General features: G+C 43.8%; 1 protein-coding gene across 7 annotated transcripts in view; it reads left to right on the forward strand.

Annotated features, from left to right (window-relative positions):
• Positions 1–15743, forward strand: part of TIAM1 (TIAM Rac1 associated GEF 1) — a 451497-nt gene that overhangs the window by 317417 nt on the left and 118337 nt on the right. For all 7 annotated transcript variants that reach the window (XM_043892676.1, XM_043892670.1, XM_043892674.1 and 4 more), the window contains one exon: positions 3413–3585. In XM_043892676.1, coding sequence (XP_043748611.1) covers positions 3413–3585 — 173 coding nt within the window. The remainder of the gene's footprint in view (positions 1–3412; positions 3586–15743) is intronic.

A 15743-nucleotide genomic window follows, 5' to 3' on the forward strand; every position in this document is an offset into this window, starting at 1 on the left:
TAGGAACCTGGGGGGATAGGATTCAGGCCCTGAATCTGTGGTTTAAACAAAGTTCCCAGGTGATGCTTAGACTGAATTTGAGAATTAATGGCACAGGATAAAAATAATTAGGTGATTTTTTTCACTTGGGACATGGAAGCGGGGGCTGTTTTGTTTCTGCTGTCCCTTTAGAGAATAAATGATCAAGGAAGGCAGGATGTGGGCACTCAGGAGCCCAGCCCACATGCCCATTAGAGGAGGAAGCCTGCACTTCCTTGGTGACCCGGATCTGAATGACACAGTCTGTCAGGATCCAGCCTGGAACACACAGCTGCTGAGTCTTTTCCTTCTGGCTCCTGACGGGTCCCGTTATAGATCGACAAACTCGGGGCTTGTCCCTGCCACTCACAGGCAGGGCTCACTGCTGACTTGGGCTTGGAGATGGAGAAATAAAAAACAGGGACCCTGGAAACTGTGGGCTAGAGAATTCTTCAGAGATTCTTTCACTTTCAATAGAATAATTAATTTTTCAAAAGTTTTATTTAGAATTAGACTCTGGAGTGTCTCCATCCATGACTGAAAAGCAAACAGATTATGTTCAAGATAAAGGTAAAGAAGCTGTTACCAGGGAGCGCGTGGTACCCAGACTTGCTGTTTCACATTAGTCTTAAAGTTGGAACATGTCAATAATTGAGGAGAAGCTGATTTTCAACCACCCACTGTCGTGGGCGATTGTAAACTAATGTTGAAAAATGGTAGAAACAGCACTGGGGAGACATCAGGTGTTCAGTGTGTGGACGTTGCGTATCCATTATCCACAGGCTTCGGTTTCTGTTCTAACTATAGTAAAGCTGCATTGTTCCCTTTCTGTTGAGAATCTATTCATCATTAGTGTAATTAGTCCTAAGGATTATTTAGAGGAAGGTTTCTCAACAGCGGGACTGCTGACATTTTCTGGATAATTCTTTGTCATGAGGCTTGTCCTGGGCATTGTAGGGTGTTTAGCAGTATCCTTGTCCAGTCAGTGGTCCCCAACCTGTTTGGCACCAGGGACCAGGTTTCGTGGAAGACGGGTTTTTCTATGGGGAGTGGGAGGGATGGTTTGCGGATGATTCAAATTTTTTACACTTATGGTATACTTTATTTCTTTTATTGTATCAGCCCCACCTCAGATCATCTTTTAGATCCTGGAGGTTGGGGACCCCTGTATTACCCACCTGCTTCTGTTCCCCACCCCCAAGTTGTGACAACCAGAAATGTCTCCAGACTTCACCAATGTCCCTCATTCAGCAAAAGTGCCCCACCTCAGGAACCTCAGATTTCAAGGAAGAGACCCTCTTCTTTCCATTTCTTTTCTTTTTCTATCTCTGAATCTATGCTAGCTTAAGACATGAAAAGAGGAGATTCAGATGTTTCTGAATGTAACCTCTGTGTTCCTGTAGAAACTTCAGCTCTTCAAAATAAGAGGGATTTTTTAAAAAAAATAGTGTTGGGGTAATAGGTCTATAGTTAAATTATATGTATGTAACTTATACCCACAAAACATAAAAACAAAATAAAACCCTACTAAAATTACATAACACTGTACATTTCCAACAATAAGTGTCACAGAAAACATAGGGCTTTACCCTCAGGGGGGAAATAAAGGTGAATATAACTTGAATGGGTTGGAGGGAGAATTGAAACTCCTGAATTGCGGATACAAGGACAACAGTTATAAAACTGTGACGTTCAGGAGCACCACGCAGGAGACTTTTCGGCTGAGTTGGTGGTCAGGCGGTATCATGGGAAGCAGCGGGAAGGCAGCAGAACCTGCCAGCCCGTGTGTGGTGTTCATTTGTGCTGGAGACGCTGCCCTCAGCAGCTGTCCCGTGCTCCTGTGAGATACTAGGTTAATTTTCTCAGTCGTGTCTGACTCTTTGACAACCCCATGGACTGTATTCCGCCATGCTCCTCTGTCCATGGAATTTTCCAGGCAAGAATACTGGAGTAGGTTGCTATTTCCTCCTCCAGGGCATCTTCTCAACCCAGGGATGAAACCTGCATCTCCTGCATTGACAGGCAGATTTCTTTACTGCGGAGCCACCAAGGAAGCTGTCCTGTGAAATGTTAAAGGCTAGGAAAAAATGGCCTTTGTGACTTTTCCATTGATCCCCATCGTTGTACACTGTCAGTTAGAAACTTGCTTTGTGGAAGTTCATATTGCAGCCAAAGAGGTGGTCCTTGGAAGGACTTTGTGATTCCCATCAGCGGTGGCCCTTGCTTATGGTAAGGAAGATGTTGAAAACTGAACAAGTGGCTTATGTTGAAGTTAAAAGAATTAGAAAGTTGGGCCCAGGCCTCCCCTGAAATTGAATTTGATGACTTGAGTGTAAGTCCTCAGTGAGTAATTGCTAATAAAGTGCACCTCACATGCAGGCCATGGTTGGAGGGTATCTATGGAACCCAGCTGGCCACAAATCTAGGCCAGGCTTCTACTGTGGCTGTCTGTCTTGTTTCGTGGTTTAATTAAGTGTGGCCTAGGCCTCCAGCTTCCCCTAGGCCTTCATACAGGTGTCCCGTGTTTGTTCTTCCAGGAGGAACAAGCCCTTGGTTGATTTCTAGCAAGACATTTTATAGAGAAGATCTGAGACTTAAAAATCCATCATTTCTTTCCTTATCCTGAAAGCACCTGAAGTCAGTGTTGTATTTTGTTTTCACCAAGGGCACAGTCAAGAAACCCAATAGATGGTGTTTCCTGGTTGCATTTCCTGTGAGATACAATCGGAGGAGGCTGTAGGGGGGACAGTCCGGACTGCCAGGCCTCACTCAGCACTGTTTGCTCTTCGGACCCGTGGAGCTGAATTTACAGCCACCCCTGGGACCACAGAGTCAGACACTACTGAGCGACCAAGCACATCGTCCATGGTGCTGGTCAGAGGCGCCTTCAGCCCGCCACATGCTTCTGAGGATACCTGGAACAAAACATTCTGAAGTGGAAAGTAAGATCTCGAAGAACTGGAGGGCACACGTGATGACATTGAGATGTAAGAGTCTTAACAGGGGACTTCCCTGGTGGTCCAGTGGTTAAGACTTTGCCTTCCATTGCAGGCGGTGTGGGTTCCATCCCTGGTCAGAGAACTAAGAATCCCATGGTACCTCTGGGCCAAAAACCAAAACATAAAACAGAAGCAATGTGGTAACAGATTCCATGAAGACTTGGGGGGAAAAAAAAAAGTCTTAACATTGTATATCAACTATGCTGCAATTAGCGGGAGAAAAAGAAAGATCCTCTCTTAACACAAGCCCTTCCAAGACTTAGTACACGCGTAGCGCCCTTCTCATTACGTCCTCTGTTTGTGCTAAGTTCCAGCCCTTTCCCAGTAACAGCGCACAAGCCAGTTTTCACTGCAGACGTTGAAGTACTCACGCAGATGCCGGTTTGTTTTCCCAGGGTGCACACTCTTCTTCTACGAGGGCGACGGCAGGTCCGGGATCGACCACAACAGCGTCCCGAAGCATGCCGTCTGGGTGGAGAACAGCATCGTGCAGGCGGTCCCCGAGCACCCCAAGAAGGACTTCGTCTTCTGCCTCAGCAACTCCTTGGGCGACGCCTTCCTCTTCCAGGTGTGTGGGCCTCCTTTGCAGAGCACTTCACATCGCTGATCAATACCTTCCCCTCCTGCCTATGGATTTCATCCTGTTTCCCGCTGGGTGGGCGGTCCTAGCTTTTGCACATTATAGAAGCAATAATGCTGTGACTGTTGTTTAGTTGCTCAGTCGTGTCCAACTCTTTGCCACCCCATGGGCTACAGCATGCCAGGCCTCCCTGTCCTTCACGATCTCCCAGAGTTTGCTCATGTCCGTTGAGTTGCCATAATGAATGACAAAATAAACATCTCTGCTGAGTTGCAGGAAAGATTGAACTTACCTAGAGGTCTCCTTGGTGAAGCCTGAAGGAGGGGTGTAGGTTGAAAGATTTTTCACTGAAATCTCATATGATTTGTGTAGCACTTGAGAGCACGGATCATGAATTCCTTAATTTAGACCTGATTTGTGCTGTCAAAATTTTTTATCATAATATGTTCTCTTCTAATATTACTCATAAAGTAAAATCATGACATCCTGGAAATGACTGACTCTTCCCAACCAGTTTCTCTTCCTCATCTTCTCAGAACCTTGTACTTAAAAGTTATCGAATTCTGACTGTTAAGTATATTAAAAAATACTAACCTGCGTATCACTTCATGGTTAACATTAGCTTTTATAGGGAATCCTTTGAATTAGGTCAGTTGTGATGCACTTTTTGGGGTGTTAGTGTGTTAGTAAGCTTTCTCCATTTTTAATATAGGAATAATACAGGAAGTCCTCAAGCCTTCATTCCATGTTTCCTGCATGCTATGCATAGTGATATTGAGAATACCAAGAAGATTTTGACATAGTTCCTATGCTTGAAGGTGTTCACATATAATATGGGAGGCAGACATTGGAATAAATGGATCTTTTTGATGTGGTAAACCTTGGCAGTGAATGTTAAAGGAAGAACAGGGATGATTTGAGTGAAATTGATGGTGAGGATATGCCATGTGAAGAAAGAGTTGAAATAAAGGCATGGAAGAGAGAGTAATAGGTTATTTCACCTGTGGCCCACCAGGCTCCTCTGTCCAGGGAATTTTCTGGGCAAGAATACTGGAGTCAGTTGCCGTTTTCTACTCCAGGGGATTTTCCAGACCGAGGGATCGAACCCGTATCGGTCTCTTGTATCTGTGTTCATGATACCTTTGTCTGCACTCCTTTTGGTGCATACCCAGAAGTGTCCGTGCTGGGTCATAGGATGTACGCACACATTCATGTGTACTAGCTACTGCCAGTTTCCAGAATGAATGAAATAATTTATCCTCCTCACATCAGCAGCCCAGGAGAATGCCAGTTCTTTCTCATCCTTGTCCACACGTGTCAGATCTTTTTCTTTTTTTAAGCCATCAGTGTGAAGTTGAGCACATTTTTCTGGGTTTAATGACCATTTCAGTATCATCTTTTGTGAAGTTTTTAAGTCTCTTGCCTACTTCTCCATTGACTTGTCAATCTTCTCGTGATGATTCACAGCAGTTTGTTACATGTTTTGTACATCATCTCTTCGTTAATTATATGCATTCAAATGTCTTTTTTCCTCCCTGTGGCTTGCTTTCTACTCTCTTAAAGGTATTCTTTGTTACACCAAAACTTTAATTTTAATGTAGTCTCATTTCTCAAGTTGGAAGGGAACTAATGGATAGTTCTTTATGTATCCTATTGAAAAATCTCCATGCTCTGTCTCATGAACATATTCTTCCATATAACTTATAAACCATTGTGTTTCCGAATCTGGAATAGCTTTTTATTAATTAATTGGATATCTTGCAAATGATAAATGCTTAACTACTCTCATGATAACAACAATAAGCAAATATTTACTGAACCCTTACTGTGTACCACCACATTGAACACGTTTTACAGTGTGAGTCCACTTAATTCTTATAGCGGTATCCACATTTTAACCAGTTAATATGGATTGTGTACCCCCTCTGTGGAAGCTAAGGCTTACAAAGGCTGATAATTGGATACCAGCTCACAGTTACTGAGTGTTGGGGCTGGATTCAAACCAAGCCTCTTGTTTTCCAAAGCCCCTTATTGTCTAAGCATATTACTTATCCCATTACTATTACTTTTTACCCTCAGAAGATCATGGGCGAGAATCAGTGATACGGGAAAAAGTGACTTTTTCTCTTTCTTATAATTAAGCCACTTACTTGGAATATTTGAAAATTTGTAACTTGATTTTGGCCATCCTTGCCTTACTGTACAAGTTAGATGATAATTTGGTTGATTTCAGGATGTTCTTCTTTTTTACCTACACACTCCTCATGTGAATTCCCTTTGAAAGGACTTTCCTGGCCGTAAAATTGCTATTAGAATCTGAATACTCAATAGGTCACATTGAAATTCTTTTGTGGCAGCATAGGACCTTATTCATGAAAACCACTGTGTCCTCTTGTTTTGGTGAAATTTTTATGCTGCTTACGTGGGACAGAGCACAAAATGAACCTTTTCAGAGGAAATTACTGCTCTTTGGGATCCATGAGGGCATTTTCTACCTTCTACTTATTGTAATCCACATGACTCTGGAGGGGCTGAATTTGAAAGGAACCTGTGTGTGCAGGGGGTGACGCGAAAGTGAGGGAGAGCGAGCATGATTATGGAATAATTTGTAGCTTATTTCAGCCCCGGGGCTCAACTCAGTGCAGTTTCCAGAGCCCGTATGCTGCTGATCTGATGCTGTTATTCAGATTTGCTGCCCATGGAAAAGAGATTCGTGTTACCAACAGAAGTAGAAAAGGGGTTTTGTGTCCAAGATGGGGGTGGGAATGGACATGAATGTTAGAGAGTTTATATAGGAGAAGTGCTATGCTGTTCACAAAGGGGAAGCTAGAGCTTCTGCATTTCAACTATTAATATTTTAATTAGTGTTCTTCCCTCCAACTGGAAGCCAGAATCGGCGCCATCACCTACAAAGCACAGTTTTCTCTCGCCCCTTTCTTCATCCATCACTGGAGGATGTTGTATACCGTTTCAAAAATCTTGGTGACTTTTATGGTAACATATCCTAATATTAGTTTTCAACTTCTGTATTCAATGCCTTGGGAACATAGTTAGTAGACAGAGTAAGAATGATGCTTGATTGGGTAGAAAATCATTTAGAATCATATATCTGAAGAAGTGGTCCAGTGGGTAAGAATCTGCCTTCCAATGCAGGGGTGCTCGTTTGCTCGGTTGTGTCTGATTCTTTGTGACCCTAGGAACTTTAGACTGCCAGGCTCCTCTGTCCACGGGATTTCCCAGGCAAGAATACTGGAGTGGGTTGCCATTTCCTTTTCCAGGGGATCTTCCCGATGCAGGGGGCGTGGGTTCAATCTCTTATGGGGAACTAAGATCCCATGTACCGAGGGGCAACTAAGCCCATGCACCCCAACTGCAGAAGCCTGTGTACCGTGACAAAGACCCACCACAGTCAAAAGCAAACAAACAAAAACCAAAGGAACAGAAAAAGAAGTGTAGAAAATATTATCTCTAAGGGGTCGTTGCCTTTCCATAGAAAGTTTCTTGTCATTTATAGTGTCACTTGTATAGCATATATATATATATATATATATTTTATCCCAAGCTCCTAACCTATAAAGCATGAACATTTAAAAAAGACTTAAAAAAAATTTACACCTTTATGTTGAATTGGGTATTAGATGTGGTAATGCAAGTCAAGTGTCTGATAGATAGCAAACGCTAAGTGTTATAATTAGCATTTGAACTGGAAGAAAAAGAGACTAGTTCCCTGTGCTTCTCTAAAATAAGTATCTTTACAGAACTTGAGTGTGGCTTCTCTGAGGAAAGACTAAAACTTTGAGTTTTATCAGCTTCTGGGGAATTACCTTCAAGTGCCCCATTTGGCTCTGTGTATCAGATTCAGTGAAGGTCAGTGTCATATGCCCTGGACAAGGACAGCCAACGATCTGGAAATCATCTTTCACCAGGAGCATCAAGTGGACTTGTTAGAAAAGCCTTTAGAAGGGATTTTGTATTTGGACTTGAGTAGATTAGCATCAAGCCTCCTTCTCAAGGCTGGTACCATCCCTACAAGGCTCCTGACAGGTGGTCAGTCTGGCCAGTCTGGATGGCTCCCATCCCCGGGAAGTGCCCATCTACTTGGTTAGTTGGTTCCACATTCTAGAAAGTTCTTCGTCATGTTGCGATGATACATTCTTTCTGGCGACATTTGCCATTTCCGTTTACTTCCATATTTCCCCCCAGAGTTTCAAATAAGCCTTTCATGCTTATTCTTCCTCATAATCTTCTAACTACTTGAAAACCACTCTTATTTCCCTCTGCCACGTCTCCTGTTTAGGTCTCCCTACCCGAGGTGTCCAAGCCAGGCTCCCTATGGTCCAGCTCCTTTCCTGAATGTTCTCCCTCGTAACTGTGACCCAGGACCCCACACCCTGTCCTCGTGAGGCCCGCCCTGTGCCTCCTGCATTTCAGTTCCTGCTCGCTCATTTCTTCCATGATGCTGGTGTCAATTCCTTAATTTATTAGAAACCACAACAAACTGTTGACTCATGCTCAGCCTGTGGTCTATAAACCCTCCGTGTCAAGATCCTTGTCATCTTATTTTAATAGATTTCTGAAAACTCCAAATTGCAGAACTTAAGCTTAGCGCTTCGAAATTTTATCTTTGTGGGTTTTGTCCTTCTAATGAAATCATCTAGGATGCTAATTTGATCTTCTGTGGTGTTTATATTCTTCTTAACTTTGAGTTAAAATATGCAGATATGACAAGACTCCAAGTTTGGTCTTCGTTAAGTGTTGGCTTCGTTTCTAGCTAAGTCCTGTTTTCCCCCCACTGTAGATCATTTTCCTACCTCTAGCCAGCCACTTTAGGAATACCTCCCTTCAGTTTTGGCATAGGTTAGCTGTGACGAAGGGTCACTTCCAGCATGTGTGGAACCCCAGGCTAAATTTTTTTAATCTCTGTGAAGGATTGGACTCCACCCAGATAAGCTTGTCAGTACTATTCTGGTGGCTTAATGTCATGCAATCTGGTGAAAAGAAATAGCAGGTATGACTTGTGAGCCATAGACTCACAGGTGTATGTCCAAGAGCTCCTTAGGGCCTCTTATCAATGCCCCATTTGGGACAGAGGATCATAGAGCTCCCTGAAGGGGTGCCTGCTGGACCCTGCCCTTTTTAGGCACCAGAGGGGGCCTTTTCAAAGCATGAGGACCCATTGGCCCAGCTCTGAGGAGAGTCTTGTTGGAGAGTATGGGTGTGGAGGTGCAGGCCCTGCTGCTTGTTGAGAGGTTTCTGTTCAGAGGTTTCTCCACATGTGTTCACAGTACAGTGGAGAGGTACAATTGTGACTGCACTCAATTGTGGCATAGTAACTGTTACGTATCGTCCAAATAATATGTTACTGTGTTCCTCTTCCTTTTTACAATATTTTAGATTTTTATTAAGTTAATACAAACAGATAATTTTATTAACTTGAGTATAGTTAATTTACAATGTTGCCTTCTTTGAGTGCCAGCAAAGTGATTTAGGTATACATATGTGTATATATATGTATTCTTTTTCAGGTTCTTTTCCATTATAGCTTATTACAAGATATTGACTACAGTTTTCTGTTCTACACAGTAGGACCTTGTTGTTTATTTTATATAGACTGTGTGTGTATACAATAGTCTGTATCCCAAACTCCTAATTTATTCTCCCCCTCCACCCCACCTTTCCCCTTTGATATCCATGAGTTTGTTTTCTCTGTCTGTGGGTCTGTTTCTGTTCTGAGTGCATAGTTTTGAAGAATTCAGTTAACCTTAAAAGACCTACAGTGAAGTTCTCTTCTTATCCTTCCTTACCCACTGCCTTAAAGCAACTCTACTCAGCTGTTTTAACTGGGTTTTTTGGCGTGTGTGTTTGCTCAATTTTTCCTGCGTTTACCTTCATTTCTCATCAATATGCTTATACTGTTACTGACCAGGGTTGTTGGACCCCTTCATCAGTGGAAATTGATAGAGACCAGGTGAGAAGTTCAGGCAAGGCCTTATTGGGACTCCTGCTGCAGCAGGAGTGAGTGAAAGCAAGTAACAGGTTCCTTTGCTTGCTCTTTGATGGCGGCAAGCTGGTCCCTTAAATGGGGTGAAGGTGGGTCAGGCCAGAGGGGTGGCTTAGGTGGTCTGCCCACCCCCTTTTTGGTGCTATGTTCAGCGGTCACGCACAGGACCTTGCTTTTGCTCCTGACACCTCAGAAGTGGCAGTTGTACTTTTGGTCTTTTTGTATCTTGTTGTTCACAATTTGCCCCAACTGCACATGTATGCAGTTATTTTTAGTCCCTTATGGTTTGTATTCTGTTGCTGAAGCAGGTGTTTGTCCGAGTAGCAGCACCACAGCAAACAGTCCCAGGTCCTAGGTCTCAGCCTGTCTCAATTCTATATCTTAACTGACCTTAGATTAGCTACTCATTTTGTTGGACGTGACTTAGTGACTGAACAACAACAACTGATTTAGTTGATGATAGGTGAATACTTAGCCATGTTACATATAAATTCCCCTTTCTTCATCTTCTGTGTGGTTTCATGAAAATTCAGGGTTTGGTCAGCAGTCCCCGTTATGCTCTTCTGACGTCCCCATGCTGTGTGATCATATATATAGATAGTATTAGCTGCTGAGCCAAGCAGTGGACTGTCATTTTATTTATTTTTTTGCCTGTAGTTAATGACTGTCTTTTTTTTCTGCTTGATTTGCTTATTCTTTGGTTGCTTCACAGTGCTTTTAAAATTCTCTGGTTTATTGGGTAGTTGATGCGCACTGCGGTTCTCCCTGGAGTCCGCAGCCCTGGATCCTTTCACTCCAGTCTCGCCTCTTTCAAGGCCCCGTGCGTCACACTCACCGCGTGAACTCTTCCGTGTGCTTCGGTGTCTGCCTTTCATGCTGGAGGCTTTCAGCACGTATCTGGTGATCCTTAGTTGTCTGATCACATTTGAATACGAGGTACCAAAGAAGTACTTGGGTCTCACTGGTGCACGTTGACACGTACTGGAGGCCTTTGGTGAAGGGGGCCCCAGCTGACAGTATTTGTTGGCCTTTCCTGGGGGTTACTCAACTGGCCAGAGATGGATCCTGTTTGCAGTAAACAGTTTCTTCATCTTTTGGGTCTGGTTTCCTGGGGCCTGAAGCCTCTCTTCATTAAAGAGTTCACCTTGGGTGGAGGGTTGCCCAGTTACATGACTTTTCTCCAGTAGATGAGATGAGCTTCAGGTTACAATTATGGGGTTATATCTATAATTTTCTTTATAAGTGTTAACAATGATAGTTTAATGAAACCTTATATAATAAAACTCTAAAATGCGTTAAACAGAAAAATCAGTGAGAAAAAAGATTTTTTAGGAACTCGTGCAGGAACTTCGTTCCCAATTCGCATCTTAAAAATACGTAACTTTATTCTTTTTCCTTTCTATTCTTTTAAAGTGGACAAAAGTTCAACCTACTTTACAATTTTTCCTGCACTCCTATACACTCAAATGATGCAAAATGTTAGTTTCCTAGACCTGGCATATATTCTCTAGTCCTTCTCTTGTTTAGAATGAATTTCCCTTTTCCTGCCACTCACGTAAAACCATTGATTATCTGAAATCACAAAGTATCCTCCATTCAGTTGGATAATTGAAGCTGGATCTATTTAAATACATAATGAAGCCCTGAGCTTCATCTTAACTGTGCTCAAAGGGGAGCTCTGTGCTCAAACAGGCCTCTTATGCAGAATGCATTTTTTTGTTGATTATATTCCTCTTTTGGCAAGAACTCTAGTATTTCCTTCACTGAACTTTATACAGTATTTATAGCGTCCCCAGCAGGTGAAGGAGAAAGCACACGATTCCCTCTCTCTACCTGTCTGCTGCTGTTTGTTTAATGAGAGGCGATGGGTGTGGCAGAAGTTGAGAGGGTCTCCTTCCTGCCTTATTGACCACCAGATTCTGATGTGGGCCTGGTGACCCTGATTAAACTTGTCTGGTTCAAGAAGGTGATGCAAGGTGAGCAGCTTTGAAAAGCTTTTTCTAGCATGTCAGAGCTTAGATCCTGGCATGGCCACACTGGAAAACCTTGTGTCAAGTGAGTGGTCTGCTGTGATCAAGTCAGAAGTGTTCAGCCTGTAATGTGGCCAGAAAGCTTGTCAAGAATCGTCTCTACTTAACTTGCTGTTGACAGCAGTCAGCGCGGTCTGTACCCACCGTCTCTTACACACGTAACCCTGTGTATGTCGCAGCTAAGGGACAGACTCTGCTGAAAAGCTCATTGAGTGGTTGTCTTTCTTAGAAATTGATTTGTCCTAATGATGGAGAATGGCAGAGAGCACTGTTTTATTTAGACAGGACAGCAGGAGCAAAAATTCTCTCTAACGGAGCTGCCTTACATCTCTGACAGCTTTCAAAAGTGGTTGGTGGCTTGAGCATCTTTAATAGTTAAAAGGGCTGCTTGTTAAATTTTTCATAAAGCTGTGATTGCATTTTCTAAACATCTTTCTCTAGATTATGAGACTTGGTAGGTTTTCCCCCTTTTTATTTTGTCTTTTTTAGAAAAGCACTTCAGTTGTGATAGAATATACAGAACATACCAACCGTTTCCAAGTGCCCAGCTCAGCAGCATTAGGTAATTCTCAGTGTTTTGCAACCGTTACCACCATCCATTTCCAGAACTCGTTTCATCTTGCAGAACTGAAACTCTGTACCCGCTGAACTCTCAATACTACGCTTTCCTGAACCCCTGGCAACTGCCATCTTCTTTCTTTTAAATAAATTAATTCCAGGATGGCTGCTTTGTCAGAATTAAATATACACCTTTCAAAGGATGTTTGGCTTCATCAATTGGTATCAGTTTCCTCCATTTCCACCTCTTAACTGGGAGGCAAACATACTCTCTGCCAGGAGAATGGAGGGTGTTGCCCTTGACTGAGCTCCTTGGAGAATCTCACATGTGGAAAGAAGATGGGATTCTCCTTTCATTAAGTGAAGAGAGTGAAAAGCTGTTGTTCTGCAGAACCTCTCAGGCTATGGCTCCTCTTGGAGTATATTGTATAGACTGTTAAAGAAGCATTGGAATTGACATGCATACACTCCTGATGCTATGTAAAGAATAGCTAACTAATGAGAACACGCCGTATAGCTCTGGGAGCCCTGCCCAGTGCTCCGTAGTGACCTAAACGTGAAGGAAATCCAGAAAAGAGGGGATATGTAGCTGAGTCACTTTGCTGTATGTTGGGAAATAACACAGCACTGTGAACAACTGAACTCCAAGAAGAAATTTTTAAAAAATATAAAAATAAAAAGCATCACGTATTTCAAAATGAATTTCTTACTTTGCTAGTGTATCAGTCAGGACAGGTTAGGTTATGCTGCAGTAAGGAGAAACCCTCACATCTCTGTGGCTTAACATAAATTTTTGTTCCTGCCATGTGTCTGATAAGACATTGGCTATGATGCTGTTCTCATCCTCGCACTTAGGCACCCAGGTGGACAGGAGCCGTGTCTTGTTCCTCCAGAACTTCCAGGACTGTAGGCCAAGGGACCGAATAGGGTGAAGCAGGCTTTTGTTTACTAGTAACACGTTTACTAGTAATGTTGCTTCTGTTGCCGAAACTCAGCCTCTGCTCACTGTTGCCGAATAGAAACATGGGAGACAGTTTTGGGTGAAATACAAGAGAGCAGCTTTTGTTGCTTTGCCAGGCAAAGGGGGCCACAGGGGGCTAATTGCCTCGAGACTGTGCGACTCACCCTGGGGGGCATAGTGGAGAGGAGTTCAAGGAGCAGGGTGTGATTAGCTCGTGGACGGTTCTCAGATTGGTTGATGATCAAGGTGAAGTTTCAGGCATCATCAATCAGTCTTCTGGTTTCAACCAGTCTTGGGTTTGTGTTTTTGTGTCAGCAATTTTCATCTGGGGGGAGGGGGGCTGCTTCCTGTAAAAACAACTTGGAATGTGTGTCAGGCCTTTATCTAGATATTTCAGGGAACCCGGAGTTTGCGTGATTCTGTCCTGTGGCAGAATTTTAGTCTAAATTGTTACCAGTTCCCCAGCCCAACAGCTATTGTTTGTTTCTACATTTTCATCTTTCCCAATCATCAACTCTTGAGTCAGCATTTTACTTCAAAAGACAAGGGCACAAGTCTATTTCTGTGTCTCCATTACAGTGCTAAGTCACTTCCATCGTGTCTGACTCCTTGTGACCCTATGAACTTTAGCCCTCCAGGCTCCTCTGTCCTTGGGATTCTCCAGGCAAGAATACTAGAGTGGGTTGCCATGCCCTCCTCCAGGGGATCTTCCCCACCCAGGCATCGAACCTGCGTCTCCTGCATTAGCAGGCAGATTCTTTACCACTGGTGCCACCTGGGAAGCCCCTGCATCCCCATTGCTGCCCTGCAGATAGACTCATCAGTACCGTCTTTCTAGATTCCATACACGTGGGGTAATATGCAGTCTTTCTCTTTCTGACTTCACTCTGGAGAGGGTGGGACGAATCGAGGGAGAAGCATGGGAACATACGTGTTACCATACGTGAAATACACAGCCAGTGGGAGTGTGCTGTGGGATGCAGGGAGCTCCGCTCGGCGCTCTGTGACCACCTGGAGCGGTGGGATGGGGTGGGGGGTGGTCCAGGAGGGCGGGGCGTGTGTGCACCTGTGGCTGATGCATGCTGATGTATGGCAGAAACCAGCGGAGCGTTGTGAAGCGATTATCCTCCAGTTAAAGAAGAACAGACAGACAAGGGCACAGGGACGTGTACTTGGTTTCACTTTTCTATTGGATTCATTGACTGCATCCAAGTGATGTGACCACACCTAACTTCAAAGGCAGCAGGAAAATTCCATCCCCCCGTGTCCCTAGGGAGAGCTCAGAATGAGTGGGCAACACTAAAGACCCCACAGCAGGGGTGAGAGCTGAAGGGCTCTGGAGTGGTCTGTAGCATGTTAAAATTAAAAAAAAAAAAAGGGATGGAAAGAGATCAGGGTTTATGATAAATGACTGTCATCCCTGCTTTGACCAGGTTGACCAGGCTGTAGTTTCTTCATCTGTAAAATCGTCCCACGGACCCCCTACTTGATGAATATATTTATTTAAAAAGTAAGGTTTGGAGCTGGATTTAGCAGAGTTTGTATCAGGAATTTTAAGCTCTTTCTAACTGTTCCTTAGGTTTTTCTCTTCTTTATTCCTTAGGTGTTATGTCACGGTAGTAGATACTTGCTTTTCTTCCCCTGGTGTGGGGGAAGGGAGGCAGAGATGAATGAGGATGGTCTTGGGGGAACAGATGCTGACCTTTCACAGAGCACTGATGCACCAGCTGTTTTTACTGGAGACAACGTCCTGTCCTCCTTAGTGACACGTGCTACCTCTGCCTGGATTCCATCTGAAACAGCCCCACAATGTCCTTTTCATGTGGGTGAAAACACCAGCTCCCTTCACATCTGAAAGCGCCTTGTTCCCACTGAACTGCACGCACAAAGGGGAGAGCATGTTTTGGCTGAGGGACTAGCTGTTCATCAGATGCTGCCAGGCACTTTGGAGGACAAAGAAGGTGATGCTGGAAAAGGTCATGCTGTTGGGGACTTCCACTACAACCCTCCAGTGACACTTTTTCCTGAAAAATAAGAGTCTGAAGTGTAACATTTTTAGGATAGTTATAGAAAAATTAGGCTTCAATGTTAGGGTGATATATCTTGGAAGGATCTTTTAAAAACTCTCTGTTAAAGTATAACATATACACAGAAGAGTACACATCTTGATGATGTTTCATGGGCATACCCGTGACATACACTCACATAACTGGCACCCAGATCAAGAAGCAGAATATGGCCAGCACCCACGAGACAGCCCTGTGCTTCCTTCGAGATGCTTCCCCTCCCCTCCAATTCCCATCAGACAACTCTTCTAACAGTGTACATTAGTTTTCCTAGAGTCTTTCAACTCTTTCATGTTTGGCTTCTTTTCCTCAATGTTATGTGGGGCTTCCCTGGTGGCTCAGATGGTAAAGAATCCACCTGCAATGCGGGAGACCTGGGTTTGATCCCTGGGTTGGGAAGATCCCCTGGAGGAGGGCACGGCAACCCACTCCAGTATTCTTGCCTGACGAATCCCATGGACGGAGGAACCTGGTAGGCTACAGTCCATGGGGTCGCGGAGATTTGGACACGACTGAGCACACAGCACGTG

Source organism: Cervus elaphus, chromosome 31, assembly GCF_910594005.1.
Source record: "Cervus elaphus chromosome 31, mCerEla1.1, whole genome shotgun sequence".
NCBI classification, from domain to species: Eukaryota; Metazoa; Chordata; class Mammalia; order Artiodactyla; family Cervidae; genus Cervus; species Cervus elaphus.